General features: G+C 39.9%; 1 protein-coding gene across 1 annotated transcript; it reads left to right on the top strand.

Annotated features, from left to right (window-relative positions):
* The first annotated feature begins 233 nt into the window (after positions 1–233).
* On the top strand, positions 234–17,714 carry ASNS (asparagine synthetase (glutamine-hydrolyzing)). Its single transcript, XM_004479178.2, has 12 exons — positions 234–405; positions 3,253–3,522; positions 7,933–8,170; positions 10,846–11,031; positions 11,284–11,385; positions 11,807–11,934; positions 12,943–13,069; positions 14,439–14,545; positions 15,532–15,632; positions 16,719–16,800; positions 16,890–17,045; positions 17,365–17,714. The coding sequence occupies exons 2-12, from the start codon at positions 3,274–3,276 to the stop codon at positions 17,572–17,574; spliced, it is 1,686 nt and encodes a 561-aa protein (XP_004479235.1). The 5' UTR covers positions 234–405; positions 3,253–3,273; the 3' UTR covers positions 17,575–17,714.
* Positions 17,715–18,872: the final 1,158 nt, after the last annotated feature.

An 18,872-nucleotide genomic window follows, 5' to 3' on the forward strand; every position in this document is an offset into this window, starting at 1 on the left:
CACCTGGCCGGACCTCTAACAAGATCCTCAAGCAAGAGCATTCACACATCAGAGGGCCTTCAACAACAGCTCTTCCCGGCTCTCACCCTTCCGCCTCCTTGTTCCCGCCCCAGCCTCGCCCCGCCCCAGCCTCGCCCCGCCCCAGGTTCGCCCCGCCCCGGCCCAGCCCAAGTCTCGCCCCCGCCCAGTCGGGCCCGCCCCGCCGCAGCGCAGGCCACGCCCCTGCGCGCGCTGGTTGGTGCTCGCAGAATGATGAAACTTCCCGCACGCATTACAGGAGCCTGGCGGATATAATGAGCGAGGAGGGGCGCTGCGGCGTCTGTATCCCCTAGTGTCTGCATCCCCTAGTGTCTGCCTTCTCTTCCTACCTTCGCACCTCCGCCAACCCGGCCCGGTCGCACCGTGGTAAGACGCACCCGCGCCTTCCAGCGAAGCGCCCTTCCCGCCTGCCCTGGGCAGTCCCGCGCAGCCGGGGGCGGGGGTCGGGGATGCGCCGCGGCCTGGCGCGGTCCCGGGCGCCGCTCAGATGCTGCCGCCCAAGCGGGTGGAGAGGACGGAGCGGGTACCTCTCGATTATTGCGCGTCTGAGCGCTAGGTGGCGAGGAAAGGCCTGTCGGGACCCCTTGCCGGTTAGAGGAACGAATGAGCGGCGCGGGGGAGGCTGGCTTCGGGAAGGAGGAGGTGGCGGTTACCTTGTGCATTTTAGTTTATTTTGTTTTACTTGCGATATTGCGTCTGTGGGCACGTAGGGAAATGACCGCCGTCTGGCGGCTCTGCTGCGAAGGAGCCGGAAGGCGCACATGGCGGGGCGCGGCGGCGTGGTCGCGAGGTCCTGTGGCGAAGGGAGGTCCTCGTGGCTGTACCTGCGCCCACTCCACCCCATTCCCCGAACCCCCCCCCCCCCCCCCCCCCGCCTCCTGTAGAGGACAAAACTCAAGTGACTTGCTGAGCCAGCCCTGCTGTTGTACTTAAGTGCGACAGCCTGCGCTGTGCGGAAAAAGTCAGAAGGGCTGCATGCCTTTTCTCAGTGGATAGCCATTCAGTAGGGACTTCAGATTAATGTTAGTTTCGAACAGAGGGACAGTTTTCTTCTTGACCAGTGGGCCTGCATCATTTCTTCATTATTGCCTTGCCGGCTGGATTATTTAAAAGCACTAATAAATCATTTTTAATTGATGCATCCCTTGGCTGTAAGATTAATTAGAAATAAAGTAGGTTTTGAGCCTGTCCAGGAGTTGGTTACTGAGATCTTAAATGTAAAAATAAGGGGATAATGGTGAAGTTTAAACACTTGGTAAATTGACTAGAAATTGAACTGAAACGGCGCTGTCCAATACAGCAGTAGCGAGCCACGTGTGAGATACTGACCACTTGAAATGCTGACTAGACTAAACTGTTCGTATGTGCCGGAAATATGAAATAACACAGAGTTTGAAGACGTAATAGGGAAAAGTAACGTAAAATACCGCGTTAAAATTTTTTATATTGTTTACATTGAAACAACTCGACTTTGAGTCTATAGTGTAAAATAAAATGTATTTAAAATTGATTTCACCTGTTTCTATTTAATTTTTAAATCGGCTACTAGAGTTACATAAGTGAGTCACACATATCTGTTGGCCAGCACTGCTCCAGAAGTTTATGAGGAAGTATGGAAAATTACTGGGAACAAGCAGCAGCAATGGGAAAAAGCATTGCAAGTAGGACCTTTGTCCTTCTATAGATAGGACTCATCCCAATAAAAATAATCGGTTAATAGTTTTACTTTGCTTTTACCTGTTGGAGAATTAAGTGTGCTTCACGAACTTCTTCCCCCCTCTTCTCCACTTCAGTGGTTAGTAGTGTGTATTTTCCTATGGCAGGCTTAATACTGGGATTTACTAAGCAGCATTAACGAGACTTAGGTAAATGACTCACTAATGACCTTACACGATTTTCAAAGCATTTTCCCAACCCATTTTTATTTGGTATAGTCAAAGGTAGATGGTTTATTAGTAGTCATCTCACTTCAATCGCAGTGAACTTACCAACTGATGATCATAACTATTCCATTATAGACAATGGCTACTGAGTGGAAGAGACTGTGAAGAATATGAGGCTTCGTTTCCAAGTTGTTTGAGTTAATACCATTTTCCATTAATTTAATCTGGTCATATTAAAAGGCCAAACTAGGCTTTGGTTCTCTTAGATATGGATGAATAATATAGTCAAGAGTCCTCAAAGAATTGCTCAAAATGCTAGATGTAACTTGAATATATATATTTTCTTTAGGATTTTTGTTTTAACTGAACATTTGCTGCAAATTTGCATTTTTAAAAAGTACCACAATAGTTATTTTCCGGGTAATAGATATTTTCATATATTTTTGAGTTGGTTGCATCCAAACAGAACTGCCCTTTTATTTCACAGTTGAGAATTTGAAATGATAAAGCATTAAGTTTTGTAGGAATTTTTTGTTCCCTGACCTGCAAAGATGAGCCACGTTAATTTTCAAGGATGTTCCTACTCCCTGTGTCCCACTTACTTTCTTATTGGCCAGTGCAGCTTTGAGACAGAAATATTTGGGAACATGTTTGCCATTTAGGGCATTTTGTATTTCCTGTCACCTTAAAATGTTTCATTTGTTATAAAGCCAGGATATCCAGTGTCAGGTAATAATGCTCTTACGCTTTTTAGAATTTTTTAGATCACATTTGAATAAATCACTTAGAAGTAAGCTAGAAGTTGTAAAATGCTTATAAGAGACGTATATCTTGATATTGTACATTAGCAGTATGGATGATTTTCTTTTGGACCCATTATATCTACATGTAGTTAGAACAGGTAAAGAGAGGACATTTAATTGTCAGGGAAACCTGAGAGGAGGCTGTAGTAATATGGAGGATCTTGGAGAGAGAACATATGGCTAGGATTCCTGGCAAACCTAGGATGCAGGGACAGAACTGAGGCTGGGTGCTGCCATCTCTAGCTACCAAAAAATCCTCATGTGGGAGACGTGCCTGCTTTGGCCAGGTGCTAAGCTACTGTAGCTGACTGGACCTAAAAGGTCAACCATCTTTCTGATGGATGCTTGTAAGTAAATTAAATCATTCTCTAGTCCTGTGTACCTACAAACCTAATGGAAAATTGCTGTGGGTAAGATGGTTTATATTTCAATTGTGAAATGGCATATACACATTTCTGGAATCAGCTTTAATGCAGACCTGGATTGGATATTGCTTTTTTGATTGGTCTGCTTTTCTCTCCGTACAGAGCTGGTAGTACTACTCCACCATGTGTGGCATTTGGGCCCTCTTTGGCAGCGATGATTGCCTTTCTGTTCAGTGCCTGAGTGCCATGAAGGTTGCACACAGGGGCCCAGATGCATTTCGTTTTGAGAATGTCAATGGATACACCAACTGCTGCTTTGGATTTCACCGGTTGGCAGTGGTTGACCCACTGTTTGGAATGCAGCCAATCCGACTGAAGAAATACCCTTATTTGTGGCTCTGTTACAATGGTGAAATCTACAACCACAATGAGGTAAACAAAATGAGAGTGGAAGATATCTGTGTGTGAATAGACTTCAGAGCTAATTGGTTGTAATGATATTATATATTTTGTATAAAATATGTATTTTTCAAAGCACTTCTCATGTTCATTATCTTATTTGTTTCACTTATGTGAAAAGGACACTGATGCACAAAGAGGTGAAATGATTTGGTCACTGTTTTAGTTTCTTGGCTGCTAAAACAAATACTATATAATGGGTTGGCTTATACAATGGGAATTTATTGGCTAGAAGTCCCAAACAAGGCATCAGTAATGCAATGCTTTCTCCCCAAAGACAGACATTTTTGGAGCTGGCTGCTTGTTTTAGTTTGCTCAGAGCTGCAGGGAGCGATATACCAGAAAAAGGTTTGCTATTATAATCAGGATATTTTTGATTATAATCTTACAGTTCTGAGACCATGAAAATGTCCAAATGAAGGCAACAACAGGGGTTCTGCCTGAAGTGCAACTTTAGGCTGTCAGGCCCAAGGCATCCACTCCTTTCTTCTCCATCAGGCCTCATTGCTTTCAGCTTCTGTGTTCCATTGGATTTAAGCTTCTGGCGACGGGGGCGTTCTCTCTCAGCTTCTAGGTTCATCTCTGTCTCTGCAGCTTTTTATTTTTTATATTTTTTGATCTGTGGCTTCTTATTCCTCTGTTCCATAAAGGCTTCTAGTAAGAGGATTAAGACCCACCCTGGGTCACACAATCTAACCAAAGGCTCTTAACAAGTAATTTAATCAAAAGAGCCCACCTACAATTGGTTTACCTGCACACGAATGGAGAACCTGATTTTCTGGGGTCCACAAAAGCTTCAAACTGCCACACTGCTGGTGATCCTTGGTCCTTGTCTTTTATGTCACATGTGATGTCTTCCTTCTCTGGGTTCTGTTGACTTCTGGGTTCTTGCTCTTCCTGTGGTCCAATGTCCATTTTCTTTTGCTTGTAAAGAATTCAGCTATATTGGATTAAGGCCTTCGCATATTCAGTCTGGGCACATTTGAACTGATAACATCTTATAAGGACCTATTTACAAATGGGTTCACACCCACAGGACCAGGGGTAGGACCTTGGGGCCTGAACATGCCTTTTGTCTGGGATAAGATTCAGTCCCAAAGAGTCGCCCAAAAAAATGATAAAAATGGAAAGTAGGATTCAGGTTCTTGACTCTTACAATTTTTTTTTCCTATTATGAATGTAAATATTAGAGGATGTGACAGGCCTCTGTAGGTGCTGGGGATACTGTGACAATGAGAGAGGCAGGGCAGGTCTGCACCCTGAGGAACTTTTTCTATTAGGGGAGCAGACAAATAGTCATTGTACAGTATAAAAGGTATTCTGAAAGAATGACTATGGAGCTGATTAAAATGGGAGATCCACGTTCAGGAAGCATGCTCGGAGAGGGCCTCTTGAGCAAGTGACACTTGAACTAATGGGCAAGGATCTGCTAGCAATCCTGGGGAGAGCATTTCATGCAGAGGGAATAACAAATAGAATATTGTGAGGTAGGAAGGAATCCTTGGATTGTAGTATAATGAGTGAGAGAAAGGTGGGTAAGGTGGGGTTGGACAGGTAAGTTGGACCAGGTGGAGGAGGACTTTGTAGCCATGGCAAGGAGTTGGAATATCATTCAAAGAGCAATGGGATTTGAGGATTTAAAGACACAGGTAGAATTTAATAGTTTGGAGATCGTATTTGTAGCTTTTACATAATGCTGCCACTGAAATATTTATTGATGTTGCATGCTTCACTTAATAGTAGCCAGTGGATACAATGGCAGCATTAAAATTGGAATAGCTTTCTAATCTGATGAAAACTTTCTCTTAAAATAAAATTGGATGAGGGGATGGAAATTCTGACCCAAGAAAGCTGAATTTGGTAAGAAACTTCCAATCTGAGGTTATTAGACTAGCGTTTCTTAAGAAACTTTGTATCTACAATGTGCAAGTCATTTTTTATCCCCCACCCCAATTTTTATGAAAAAGTTTCAAACGTAGAACCAAGAGCACCTAGTTTGAAAAATTGTTCGTGTTTCCCTTGTATTTCCATTGTCTCTACATACGTATATTTATTTTTTTGTCTGAATTATTTGAGAGCATGTTGTAGATATCATGACATTTTCTCCCTTAATATGTAGGCACTTATGTCCTAAGAATAATGGTATTCTTCTACCTATAACCAATACCATTATTAAACCCAAGAATCCATAATGCCATCTATTAAATATAGCATCCAATGTAATATCCAGTTCATATTTAAATATTTCCACATGTTCCAAGGAAGTATTTTTAGCTGTTTTGTTTTTTTAGCCAGATTTCAGTTAAAGTTCATGCATTAGATTGTGATGTCTCTTGGTATTTTTTGAGACTTCTTGATGTGTCTATCATTGATGCACAGGGATTTATATTCCAGCCACTCTTTAGACATTTTTATCTCTGAACAACAGCTTTGCCATTGCTTACGGCTTACTGTGTGTCAGGCATCATTTTTCTAGCTCCTTGGAGATGAAACGGTAAACAAGAAAGTTAAAAGGGAAGCGGACTTGGCCCAGTGGATAGGGTGTCCGTCTACCATATGGGAGATCCGCGGTTCAAACCCTGAGCCTCCTTGACCTTTGTGGAGCTGGCCCATGCGCAGTGCTGATGCACGCAAGGAGTGCTGTGCCACGCAGGGGGGTCCCTCGCATAGGGGAGCCCCATGCACAAGGAGTGCACCCCGTAAGGAGAGCTGTCTAGCGCGAAAGAAAGTGCAGCCTGCCCAGGAATGGTGCCGCACACATTGAGAGCTGATGCAGCAAGATGACACAACAACAACAACAAAAGGAAACACAGATTCCCGTGCCGTCGACAACAGAAGCAGACAAAAAGAAGAACATGCAGCAAATGGACACAGAATAGACAACTGGGGTGGGGAGGGGCGAAGGGGAGAGAAATAAATAAAATAAATCTTTAAAAAAAAAAAAAAGCTAAGAAATGGAAGGAAATGGAAGGTAGAGGAAAGAACAGTTAAAATTTCTTTCTTGCTGACCGAAGAGAAGGCTCTTTCCCTGCAGCAAGGTTCCAGGGGTCAGTAACCAACAAGTTTGATGCCAGCATGATTTCAGGCCTGTGGCAAAATTGGGACAGCAATAAGGTGTGGTTTCAGGAGAGTATATGTGAACACTGTCCAAGGGACCCTCTCCTTGAATGAATTACCTGCAAGTCTAGGCTAAGCTAAAGAGAGATTGTGGGGCAGTGGGGAGAAGTGGAGGTAGATTTGGGCAGTAGTTGCTTGCTAATATCCCCAAATGTTTTAGGGTCATTTGCCCTTCAGAGGTACTTCAACCCAGAAGGGTCAACAGAAGACTCTTTCTAAACCCAACTGGCTAATGAAGGCATCATCTCCAGTATTCTCCCACAGCAGCGAGAGGTGACCAGGAGGTGATTTTGTAGACACTTGGAGGCAGCCAAAGCCCCTTGTTGAACAGTTCTGAGAGCTTGCTTATAGACAAAAGGCTCATAAATTATGCAGTGAACTAAGTTGTGCAGTATCTTCACATATACATATACATACTTTTTAAAATTAAAATGTTTTAAATTTTAAACTTAATCCAGGATTTTCACCTGATTATGTTACCCTCTTCTCTCTCCATTGTCTGCCAGAAATGTGAGTGTAAGTCCATAGAAAGGAACACAGCAAAGGTTTTTCGCCCTCCCTCTTTGCCAGTAGTGATGGAGATCCAGGAGTTTAGCTGTAAAACGTAATCAAAGTCTCTCACTCAGATGCAGTGGCAGCAGTGGTCTTTGTTGTAGCCATGGGGCATGTGGGCTAATAAAGAACTGCTGCTCTTTTGTCTGTCGGTGAAATACTGGATGTCATAGTCCACCTCTGAGGACCAGCAGTTTGGTTTCCGAACATGTTTCTTAGTTACTGTAATGGAGTCGTGTGTCTGGGAATGGGGCCAGAGATGTGTGCCCCTGTTGCCTAATGTTTTCATAGGTAGGTCTTTGAAGCCGAACCACAGCCGGTGCTGATTTTACACACTAGAAGTTGGCTGCAGAAGATAGATTTTTAGTTTCATAGCAACTGGGCAGCCTGTTTTCTTAAATCTAAATATAAATCTAGATATAAATTCTTAAACCTAAAAATCTAAATATTCCATATGTCCATGGATTACTATTCTGATACATTGTTTATGTATTCTTTTTGTCAGAATGCAACTAAAATTTTCACAGGTTTTCTTTACAAATTGTGAAGAATTTGTAGAATTATGAGATCAAACAAGTTATATTTGAGAATGCTATGGTTCATCTGTATCATCAAAGTACATGAAATGATTATAAAGCACAAAAATACTGAAGCAATTTTAAAATAAAAGTGGAAGGATTCTAATATTTTTTGTTTTGCTCTTGTTTCCTTAAGATGAAACACCGTTTTGAATTTAATTACCAGACCAAGGTAGATGGTGAGATAATCCTCCACCTTTATAACAAAGGAGGAATTGAGCAAACAGTCTGTATGTTGGATGGAGTGTTTGCCTTTATTTTACTGGATACTGCCAATAAGAAAGTGTTTCTGGGAAGAGATACCTATGGAGTCAGACCTTTGTTCAAAGCCATGACAGAAGATGGATTTTTGGCTGTGTGTTCAGAAGCTAAAGGTAGTGATACAATTTTTCTACAGATTTTCAGTGTTGTCCTGATTTGTGTTTTTTCTAAATCATATTTGCACATCCTGTAGGAGGCAATCCAAAATTTTACAGGTGACTAGGTAAGTAATGGGTCCTTTAAGCTTTGTGTGTTTTTTGAAAACCAAAACAAAAGCACCCTTGGGAATTGGACTCTGCCTTGCTGTAATCATTGAAGGATGAATCTATAGTCATCATTTATTTTTTGTTAGGCTGATATGCTCTAACTGTAGTTTGATCCCATATGTATTTTCAAGTTTTCCTTTGCCATACTGTGATAGTAGGGTTGGCCCTGCAGTGACTGTCCTGTACCACTGTTGTAACAGAAGCTAATGTTTATTTAGTGTTTTTTAACAATAAACTTGAGGGAGATGTTATATTTTATCACTTAAACAATAATACTAAAAATTGCCTCTTTTGCCTCATTCCTTAAATCATTTCTCATTCAGTTTTCCATTTGATATAATCTGAAGTAAGAACAGTGAGATCAACAAAAGCATCCTTCTGATACTAATAACAGAGTGGGTGCTAATAGATAGCTGAACCAGTCTATTTTCAGGTATCTCTAGTGTGATCCAATAGAGAAGAATATGTATGTATATCAGTTATCTACAATACTGTTAGGGAGACTGGATAAAGAGAAAAGAAGGGAAAAGTAGACTCCTTACTTCCATTGTGTCTCCTTTGGCCCTGATGATAACTTGATATGGAATTATAACTTCACATCCAGTTTGCCCTCTGAAATTTCTTGACTCTGTTCTTTTCTGCATCCTTTTTAACACTGCCTTATTCTAGACCAAAATCATTTCGCCTAGAGTACTCTCATAACTTTAGAATAACTCAAAGACTCATCTGGGGGGGGGGGGCGCATGGATATAGCTCAAGTGGCTGAGTGCCTGCTTACCATATACAGGGGCCCTGGGTTCAGTCCCCAGTACCTCCTAAAAAAAAAACAAACAAAATCTCATCTGAGCACATTACTTCTGATACTTCCTGCCTAAAGCCTTTTTAAGACTTCCCCTTGCTTATAGGGTTTGTGTAGCTCGCTTGCAGTCCACTAGCTAGTGATGGGATCTGGATTGTCTGGTCCTTGAATTCAGCATTACAAAGTGACCCAGTCGATAATTGGGTTAACAAGCTCAAATTGTAAATTCAAGTGTTCTATGGATATAGGCTGCTGCTATTGAGTAGGAAACATTGATTTTGTGTCAAAGATCCTGGTGAGGGGAAGCGGACTTGGCCCAATGGATAGGGCGTCTGTCTACCACATGGAAGGTCCACAGTTCAAACCCCGGGCCTCCTTGACCCGTGTGGAGCTGGCCCATGTGCAGTGCTGATGCGCACAAGGAATGCTGTGCCACGCAGGTGTGTTCCCCGTGTAGGGGAGCCCGTGCACAGGGAGTGCATCCTGTAGGGAGAGCTGCCCAGCGTGAAAGAAAGTACAGCCTGCCCAAGAATGGCGCCACACTCACGGAGAGCTGACACAGCAAGATGACACAACAAAAAGAAACACATATTCCCGGTGCCGCTGATAAGGATGGAAGTGGTCATAGAAGAATACACAGTGAATGGACACAGAGAGCAGACAACTGGGGGGGGGGGGGCGGGGAGGGGAAGGGGAGAGAAATAAATAAAAAATAAATCTTTAAAAAAAAAAAAACAAAAAACCTGGTGATTGGTGATGTCTAAAGGGTTACTCTTTATCATTGAGATAAGCACCTTTTTCTATGTGAGAACTTAGTGAGGAAATTTAAATTATACTGTTTTATTCATATAGACTATAAACAATATTAAGGGTTAGATATCTGGCTTCTTAGTATTTGACTTTAAAGTACCTAAAAGTGGATCATTGGGAAGTGGCTGTGGCTCAGGCAATTGAGCTCCTGCCTATCACACATGAAGTCCCAGGTTCATTTCCTCGTGCCTCCTGGAGAAGATGAACAAAACAGCGAGCTGGTGCAACAAGATAATGCAAAAAGAGACACAAAAGAGGAAACACGAGAGAGAACAAAGCAGGGAGTGGACATGGCTTAAGTGATTAGGCACCTCTCTTCCATATGAGAGGTTCCAGGTTCAACTCCTGGTGCCTCCTAAAGAGAAGATGAGCAGGCACAGAGAGCACACAGTGAATGGACACAGCAGATAGCGAGCACAAACAATGAAGGGGGAATAAATAAATCTTTAAAAAAAGAAGTGTGTCATTTTACTTGTTAAAGGACAGGGAACTATGCCTTTTTCCTTAAAATACTTAAGTGATGACAAAGAAATGACTGTCAGGGTATCAAAATTAACAGTTTCAAGTCCATCTCTTTGCTTCATAAAGATACTTTAATATTAACTTTTCTTCTCTATTTGCGTAGTAATAGGAAATAGATTTTTTTTAACTAAAAATTCTAGCTAGGAAGAAGAAATTGAACATTGGAGAGTTTCATATTGCTTTGAATTACTAGAAATTAATGTAATTGTCTCTCTGTTAAGTAGATGGTAGGGTTTGGGGTGATTAAAATTTTTCTTCCTGCTTTGCATATATAATGAACATGTATTAAAAAGGGGAAATGAATTGGCATGTAAATGGTCTTAATTAATAGTGGAAGGTTATTGTGAAGTGCTATCCTAATTTAAATAAAGTTCTCTTTTTGAATTCATAGGTCTTGTTAACTTGAAGCACTCCTCCACTCCTTTTCTGAAAGTAGAGCCTTTTCTTCCGGGACACTATGAAGTTTTGGATTTAAAGCCCAATGGCAAAGTTGCATCAGTAGAAATGGTTAAATATCATCACTGTAGAGATCAACCTCTGCATGCCCTCTATGATGGGGTGGAGAAGCTATTCCCAGGTAAAAAAACAAATACCTGCCTACCTGTTCCCCACCCCCCCAAGACAAAAAAGTTTATTCTTAGGTCCTCTGAACAAATTTCAGTTTTAAGACTTATTTCTTATTTAATTTGGAGGTGACACATTGATTTGGCAAACTTCACTGTGGGGTCAGTGCCATCGAGAGATCCACGGCAGATTGTGGACCTCCCCTCAATTAATAATTAAGGCCAAGCTTTTCTGGAGCTGTTTAATTTCCTTTATGTGTTTATAGGTTTTGAGATAGAAACCGTGAAAAGCAACATCCGGATCCTTTTTAACAATGCTGTCAAGAAACGTTTGATGACAGACAGAAGGATTGGCTGCCTTTTATCAGGTGAAGCAAGAATTTAAATATCTAATTATATTTAGGGTGTATTTAAGTTAAATGATTTGTAATTATCCCTGAGGTTTTGACTATATAAACTATTTACTATATGATTTAATGTTTGCTTCATTAAAGGTATGAGCTACATTTCCTATTTGTAGTAATAAACAACTTAGACATGTTATTGATGTAAGAGTAAGCGAGTAACCATTCTTTAGAATTCTATGTAGTATTTAACTAACTTAATGTTTGTTACCATTACTAGAAGTTATACTTTAGGTTTTTCTTATTAAAGGTTATTTAGCTTATAAAACGTCAGGGTTTTTTAAAATGGTAAAACATAATCTCTGGGTTTAGCGGGAATATAAATCCTACCTGTCCCTACCTTACGCAAGGCATATAACCAGCATAATTGATATCTTGCTCATAGGGGGATTGGATTCCAGCTTAGTTGCTTCCACCCTACTGAAGCAGCTAAAAGAGTCCCAAGTACAGTACCCTCTCCAGACGTTTGCAATTGGCATGGAAGACAGTCCTGATTTATTGGCTGCTAGAAAGGTAAGAAGGCATCTCTGCCTGTTATCTAGCTAATACAGCCTTGTTATTAAAATGAAAATCAAGACAATAGTTGATGATACTGTAATTCTGCTACTGTAGTGACTTGGGTAATTGTTTTAAATCTGTTAGAATAAAATGCCTATTGAATATCAGCTGTGTTGTACATTGTACTATGGGTACCTTTATCAACTCTAACCCATGCAATCCTCACAGAGTCCCTAAATCAATAATTCTGAAAGTATAAGGGCATAGTATAGTGATTAATATTGCAAGCTTTGGAAATTGATTGCTGGTTTAAAATCCTGGTTCTTCCATTGTCGATGGTATTGAGGAGAAAATATCTTTCATGTAAAGTACTTAGGATAGCACCTAGCATATAGTAAATATTTAATTTTAACTGTTATTTTTCTTTTTTTATAAAGCACTGCATTTAGGATGGGCAGGGGGACTTTATACATATTCATTGTGTAGGCAACTTAGTTCTTATTCTGGAAGAATTTACATAGAATGGATGAGAAAGAGCTAGAGACCAATCCCAAAACAATTTGATCAAAGCTGAGAGAATCCAAAATGGCCAAAGAAAGTAGTATGAGAGGAGGAACCATTCTATATAGAAGGACTATTCTGGATGGAAAATTGGGCATTTCAGGAGGTTGAAAAGGACATCATGTTTAGAGAGGGACCATGATGGACTAGAGAGAGATGAAGTGGGTTAGGTAAATAGGTGGGGTGGGGGCTGAATGGGAGCCTCTGGTCTATTAGGTCGAAGCCTTTGGAATGGAAAGAGCTGCTGGGGGATGGTTATCTATTGGAGGTTGATTGGAGGGAAGGTGGCTAGGTGGGGCTTGCATTTGGTGACAGAGAAAATCATTTCCTGTATTGTGCCCTGTTTAATTTTTACTGTTATTAGCTTATAGAATGTGCTATAAACTGTCGTGGTTTATTTTAAAAGGTAATTTTTAAAAATAACAAATATGTAGGTTTTTTGTTTGTTTTTTCTATTATCAGGTTGCAAATCATATTGGGAGTGAACACCATGAGGTCCTCTTTAATTCTGAGGAAGGCATTCAGGTCCTGGATGAAGTCATATTTGCTTTGGAAACGTATGATATTACAACAGTTCGTGCTTCAGTAGGTAAGGTATTTTATGATAATTCTATGTATTTCTTAAGTACTGAAAAAGCATAGTAGTTTAAAAGCTATTAAGCATCAGTTTAAATAATATTATTCAATAATGAATGCAAATAAAATTCCTTTGTCACCACTTGTTTAAAACCATTTAAGAATTCCCCAAATCTCCTTTGGAGTGAGGGAGCTATAAATACACAGATAAACTCCACATTTATGTTTTCACTTTTTCTATTTCCCCAAACAGTAGATACATATTTTCTGCTCCTCATCTCCCAATTTTTTTGTATGTAGTTTCTTGGGCTATCAACAGAATAAAATTGTACAATGGTTCTGTGGCATAATGCCTTTTATGTAAGGAATATGCATTTTAGATGTATTTTGGTAGATATTCCCTCACACAACTCATCTCACTAGCTATTACTGCCCAGCAAACAATAGTAGTTTTATTCTGTGGATACAGACCAAGATTGGAAGTATACCCCCAATTAGACTGATCCAGCAGTGGTAAGCCTCTCATATGCTTCCAGCTTAGCTATGCCTGTTTTTGAGGAGTCTCAGTCTGATAGAACTTCATTGCAGGGTTCAGAGCTTGCATTCTCAACAGGAGTGATATCACCCTCAAGAAAGCAAAGTGGTTCTTGGAGGGCAAAGAAAATCTTAGATATTGCAATGGTTTGTGGCCCTCAAAAGAGCCACAGTAAATACACAGTTATACAGTATATATATATGTGTGTGTGATACATACACACACAGACAAAAACATACATATGGTATCAATATTTTGTGGAGTGAGGAAGAGCAATTAGGGGGAAAATGTCCAGAAAGACTCCTTGGGTGGTGCTGGGGAACAATAATGAAAAAAGCTTGAGAAGAAACTCTGGTTTAGAGGAATGTAGAGAAGGAACCAAGCAGGCATGTTTCTCAGCTGTATGTGACCTTTTGGTGGATGGAGTGTGGGGAGCAGTGGGTAACAAGAAAAGAAAAACCACAAAATTAAAACAAAATGGTCAAAACCTCAACCCTTATTATGTTTGTGTGGTAATACCAATATGAAAGGTATGCTTTTTTTTTTTAAATATTTGTTTATCATCCAGTTTAGCAAAATTTCAAGGTAAAAACATTAGAATTTTAAAACCTGTTTGCAGAATTGAGGAATGGTTCTGGGCAATTTCATTGCATTGTATAACTTATGGATTAAGTACATATAAAAATGGCTTGTTGGGTATAAGTTCATTATATTGGAAACTACTTAATATTAATAGAAAGTCCCAGGATAATAGTAAAGCTTGCAGCTATTCCTCAAAGCTAAATAAAAGGCATTTCTGGTGGAGGGTTATGTTAATATTGACAGTACTTTCCATCTTTTTTTCAAGGTATGTATTTAATTTCCAAGTACATTCGGAAGAACACAGACAGTGTGGTTATCTTCTCTGGAGAAGGTTCAGATGAACTTACACAAGGTTACATTTATTTTCACAAGGTAAGCATTCTAAAAAGAGATTGTTGGCAAGAGTAAGGATAGAATGAATTATTTTACTATTTTACGATCTTCTATTGCTTTTTTCCCCCCTTTTTAGTATAAAGTACCTTTTTTTTAAAAAAATTAAATATCTTATGAGGTGTATGAGGAAATCTGATAGTGTCTACTTTGTGTTTCTTTTGGGAAGAAGTTTTAATAGAGTCAAATATTTTCATTCTTTATAACTATATAAACATAATTATCTTCCCGATATTTCTTAACCCCTGTGGAATTATGGCTATTGCACATTGTGTCCATTTATTTGTTCTAAAGCTGACAGTTCTGGTGTGAGGAAAGGCATGTTTTACAAAGCATTGTTTGCCACTCTTAAAGTCCTTTCCATGCTTCCCTATTTTGTTTAGATTTCGTTTTCTTACCCATCTTGTTTTAGTTTCCTAGGCTGCTTAAGAAAATACCAAGAAATGGGTTACCTTAAACAATGGGAATTTATTAGCTTACAGTTTTAAGACTGGGAAAAAGTTGAAATCAAGGAGATGCTTTCTCCCCAAGATTGTGGCATTCTGGGGCTGGCTACTGGTGACCATTGATTCTTAGCTTGGCACATGGCAAGACACGTGGTGGTGTTTCCTGTTCTCTCCCTTCTCTTTCTAGTTCTCTTGATATTCACCTTCTTGCTTCCTGTAGCTTTCCCTGCCTCTCTCTGAATTTCATTCTCTCATAAAGGGAGTAATAGGATTAAGACCCATCCTGATTGCAGTGGGCCAAAGCTTAACTGAAGTAGCCTCATCAAAAGGTCCTGCTTACATGGGTTCACACCCATGGGAATGAATTAAATTTAAGAACATGTTTTTCTGGGAGACATACAGCTTCAAGTCATCACACACCTTTAGAGTTGGAATATATATGAGTAAGAAATAGAACCTTTTAGTGTGCAAAAAGCAAAGCTGTTGTGTATTTTATACTTAATCTAGTTATTTGTAAAATAGGCTCCTTCTGCTGAAAAAGCTGAGGAAGAGAGTGAGAGGCTTCTGAAGGAACTCTATTTATTTGACGTTCTCCGTGCAGATCGAACTACTGCTGCCCATGGGTAACTTGATATTTTAAGAAGTGATTGTAAAACCAAAAGAGCTCAGTGGCTGACTTTTTTTCTTTTCAGTTGGCCATATGTTGCAAAGACTTTACATATAAAATGATGCTTATCTCTTAATCCTCAAAGAATTAGGTTAAATTCAGAGGGTTGCTGTGGTGATGGGGGAGACATCCTCCTTCAGGTTGATATTAGGCTGATTTTGCATTTTAAAGCATAATGCCATACTACTCACATCTGAGTAATCAAGAGGGAAGGCAGTTGCAGCTATTTTTAAGTCTTTAGAGAAATAAAAATTATGTCTCCATGTGAGAAGTATTGAGTGCCTGCTATACCTATATGATGCTGTGGTTGACTCTTGGGGATGGAACAGTGAAGATGCAGGACGTTTGATTTGATGATTAGAAACTAAGTTTTTTGGATATTATTTCTGGCTGGCTAAAATGTTCACTTTTTAGCTGGTCATATTGGAGATTTGAAGCCCTGAAACTATAAGCAACTAACATTAAATGTTTTAGTTGCTTCTGCTAAATCACACTGACATGAGAAAAAAACTATATGTAAAGAGTTGGGGAATGAATTGAATTTGTTAATATCCTGTCTGCTTGTCCTAAACAGACAACAAGAATTCAGGAAACATGGTGCTGCATTTGATGAAACAATTTGTATATGAATTATTAATCTCACAGTAGTGAGAAATACTGAATTGTCATTACTGTTGTCAGTAGGACAAGAGAAGGTCTCACCTAGAGGAAACTGAGTCAGAAAGGTACAGGCAAGGTATATTCTGAATGATCAGGTTGCTCATAGGTCTTGACTTTTTCTGCTTTTTGAGATACGTATGTAGTTGTTCATAGAAAGGAAAGGAAAGGAATAGAGTAAGACAGTTTGTTTTGCTCCCTGGGTGAGATAATTGATATTACTATTTTAAATGAAGATTTTCAGTTAGGAGGGATGTAAAAATGACAACTTTATAGTCTTAACATTGCTAAGAGCCTGGTTAATTGCTAGGAAGCACTAAATCATTATCTAAATGGTCCGGGACTAAATATCCATTTTGATGTAGACTTCCTTTCCTCCTTTAAGCCTCGAACTGAGAGTCCCATTCCTGGATCATCGATTTTCTTCTTATTACTTGTCTCTGCCACCAGAAATGAGAATTCCAAAGGTAGGTGAATCAGTTCAAGATAAAGACTGTTCATTGTCATCATATTATGTGTGTAACTTTTATTGATGGTTTTTTTGTTTTCATGTCAGAATGGGGTAGAAAAACATCTCTTGAGAGAGGCCTTTGAGGACTCTAACCTATTACCTAAAGAAATTCTGTGGCGACCAAAAGAAGCCTTCAGTGATGGAATAACCTCAGTGAAGAATTCCTGGTTTAAGATTTTACAGGACTATATTGAACATCAGGTATAATAATTTTAAAACATATGAGGAATATTTGGATACAGAGGTATAATCAGTATTCCTTTTTAAATTTAGTTTGAATGCTTTCTCTCTGTCAGATTCATGGTCTCTATAAGAAATACCTCTTGTAAGAATTAAGTAGTGTGCAGGATTAGAAAGTAGTGTTGAGAGAAAGGATGTATGAAGCATCACTGATCTTCATTTACACTTATGTATTGGGCCATCTATTAGGTGCCAGGCATTGTTAAGCCAAATACAAATACGGTTTATATTGCTGTGCAGTTTTAAAAACTATTTTACTCTTTGACTCTTACTCTTATAGGTTGATGATGCAATGATGGCAGCTGCAGCACAGAAATTTCCCTTCAACACTCCTAAAACTAAAGAAGGTTATTACTACCGTCAAATCTTTGAACGCCACTACCCGGGCCGGGCTGAGTGGCTGACCCATTACTGGATGCCCAAGTGGATCAATGCCTCTGACCCTTCAGCCCGCACTCTGACCCATTACAAATCAGCTGCCAAAGCTTAGGTACTTCCCAGGCCGTAGAGTTCAAGGAACTCTTGTTGGAAAGGGTAGGGGGCGGGGGGCTGGAAGACAGGGGCAAGGAAAGTTGACCACCCAGGTTTACTTGGGCATGAGAAAAATAAAAGTCTTCACTTAAATTTAAAGCACTGGTGTAGTTGTGTATATCCATACAGTTCCTTCTTAGCAGTAACTAGAAATTGAGCAGCTTTGCTGCATCACAAAGATGCAAAGAAAGGGGAAAACAGTCCGTTACTTTGTAGGAACTCACAAGCACTCTGCTACCAGACTTTTGGGTCTCATGCAAGTTGTGGCCTCCTGTCAGTCCTTGGTCTCATCTCATCCAGTCCTTTCTCAGCTCCCCTTTCCCCTAGTTCTTTCTGCATTCCTAAGAGCTGGATAGGCAGACTCTGGGCAGTTAAGTCCTTTGGGAGAATTCATGACAGCTCTATTTGCTAAGAGAGTAATTCACTTTTTCTTGTTGAGGCCTCTTCTTTTCTGGAGACTTTTGTTCTAGAACAGGTGTCAGCAAATTTCTCTGTAACGGGCCAGAGGGACTTTGCAAACTTCTCTTGAATTATTCAGCTCTGCCATCATAGTGTGAAAGCAGCCATAGTCGATACTTAAGCAAATAGGCCTGCCTGGACTGAATATTAAAACTTGATTTCCCAAAACAGGTTAGTGGGCTGGATTTGGACTGTTGCTATAGTTTGCCAACCCCTATCGTAAAGGAACAACGAAAGCCAAGCATTTCTGATAAAAGGAAGAAGCATGCTAAACCTAGTTGGGAGAAGAGTAAGTATAACAGGAAATGTACAATGAACAGGTAGAAGGGTGTCATTTTAATACTCTGATTGTTTAGGAACAACATTTTGGGATACATTTTAAGGTGAATTCATCCGTTAGGAACTTGTGAAGAAGGAACTGGTGATGCACAGGTAAGTATAAGAATGCCTGATGGGAAGAGTGAACAGGTTGGGGATTTTGCTGCTAAGTTGGAAAATGAGGGTTGTTTGAGACTAGCTGTAGGCTTTCATCTATAGTTTAAAAATGTTTCCAGGGAAGCTGATAAAATGTCACTAATTAATATTAGATGAGTCTTAGTGAGAATCTTGTGTTTGTAGGTGTTTGATTAATTACAATGTAGTATGATTTGGTTCTTGGCTTCTCTATTCATGGTATAGCCTCATCCAGCTAACCTAAGTGGCACCAAGACTGCTTGGGAAACTTGGTTGATAATGATTACAATGAACATTGTGAAATTAAGGTATGGTATAATCCACAACTGCCAGTTTTGGGGGTTT

This window comes from Dasypus novemcinctus, chromosome 5 (assembly GCF_030445035.2).
Source record: "Dasypus novemcinctus isolate mDasNov1 chromosome 5, mDasNov1.1.hap2, whole genome shotgun sequence".
In the NCBI taxonomy this organism is placed as follows: domain Eukaryota; kingdom Metazoa; phylum Chordata; class Mammalia; order Cingulata; family Dasypodidae; genus Dasypus; species Dasypus novemcinctus.

Coding starts and splice junctions, on each gene's coding strand:
- ASNS (XM_004479178.2), top strand. CDS start 3,274: ATGTGTGGCATTTGGGCCCTCTTTGGCAGCGATGATTGCCTTTCTGTT. Junction 3,523..7,932: donor AAATCTACAACCACAATGAG/GTAAACAAAATG, acceptor TGTTTCCTTAAG/ATGAAACACCGTTTTGAATT. Junction 13,070..14,438: donor AACAGTTCGTGCTTCAGTAG/GTAAGGTATTTT, acceptor CTTTTTTTCAAG/GTATGTATTTAATTTCCAAG.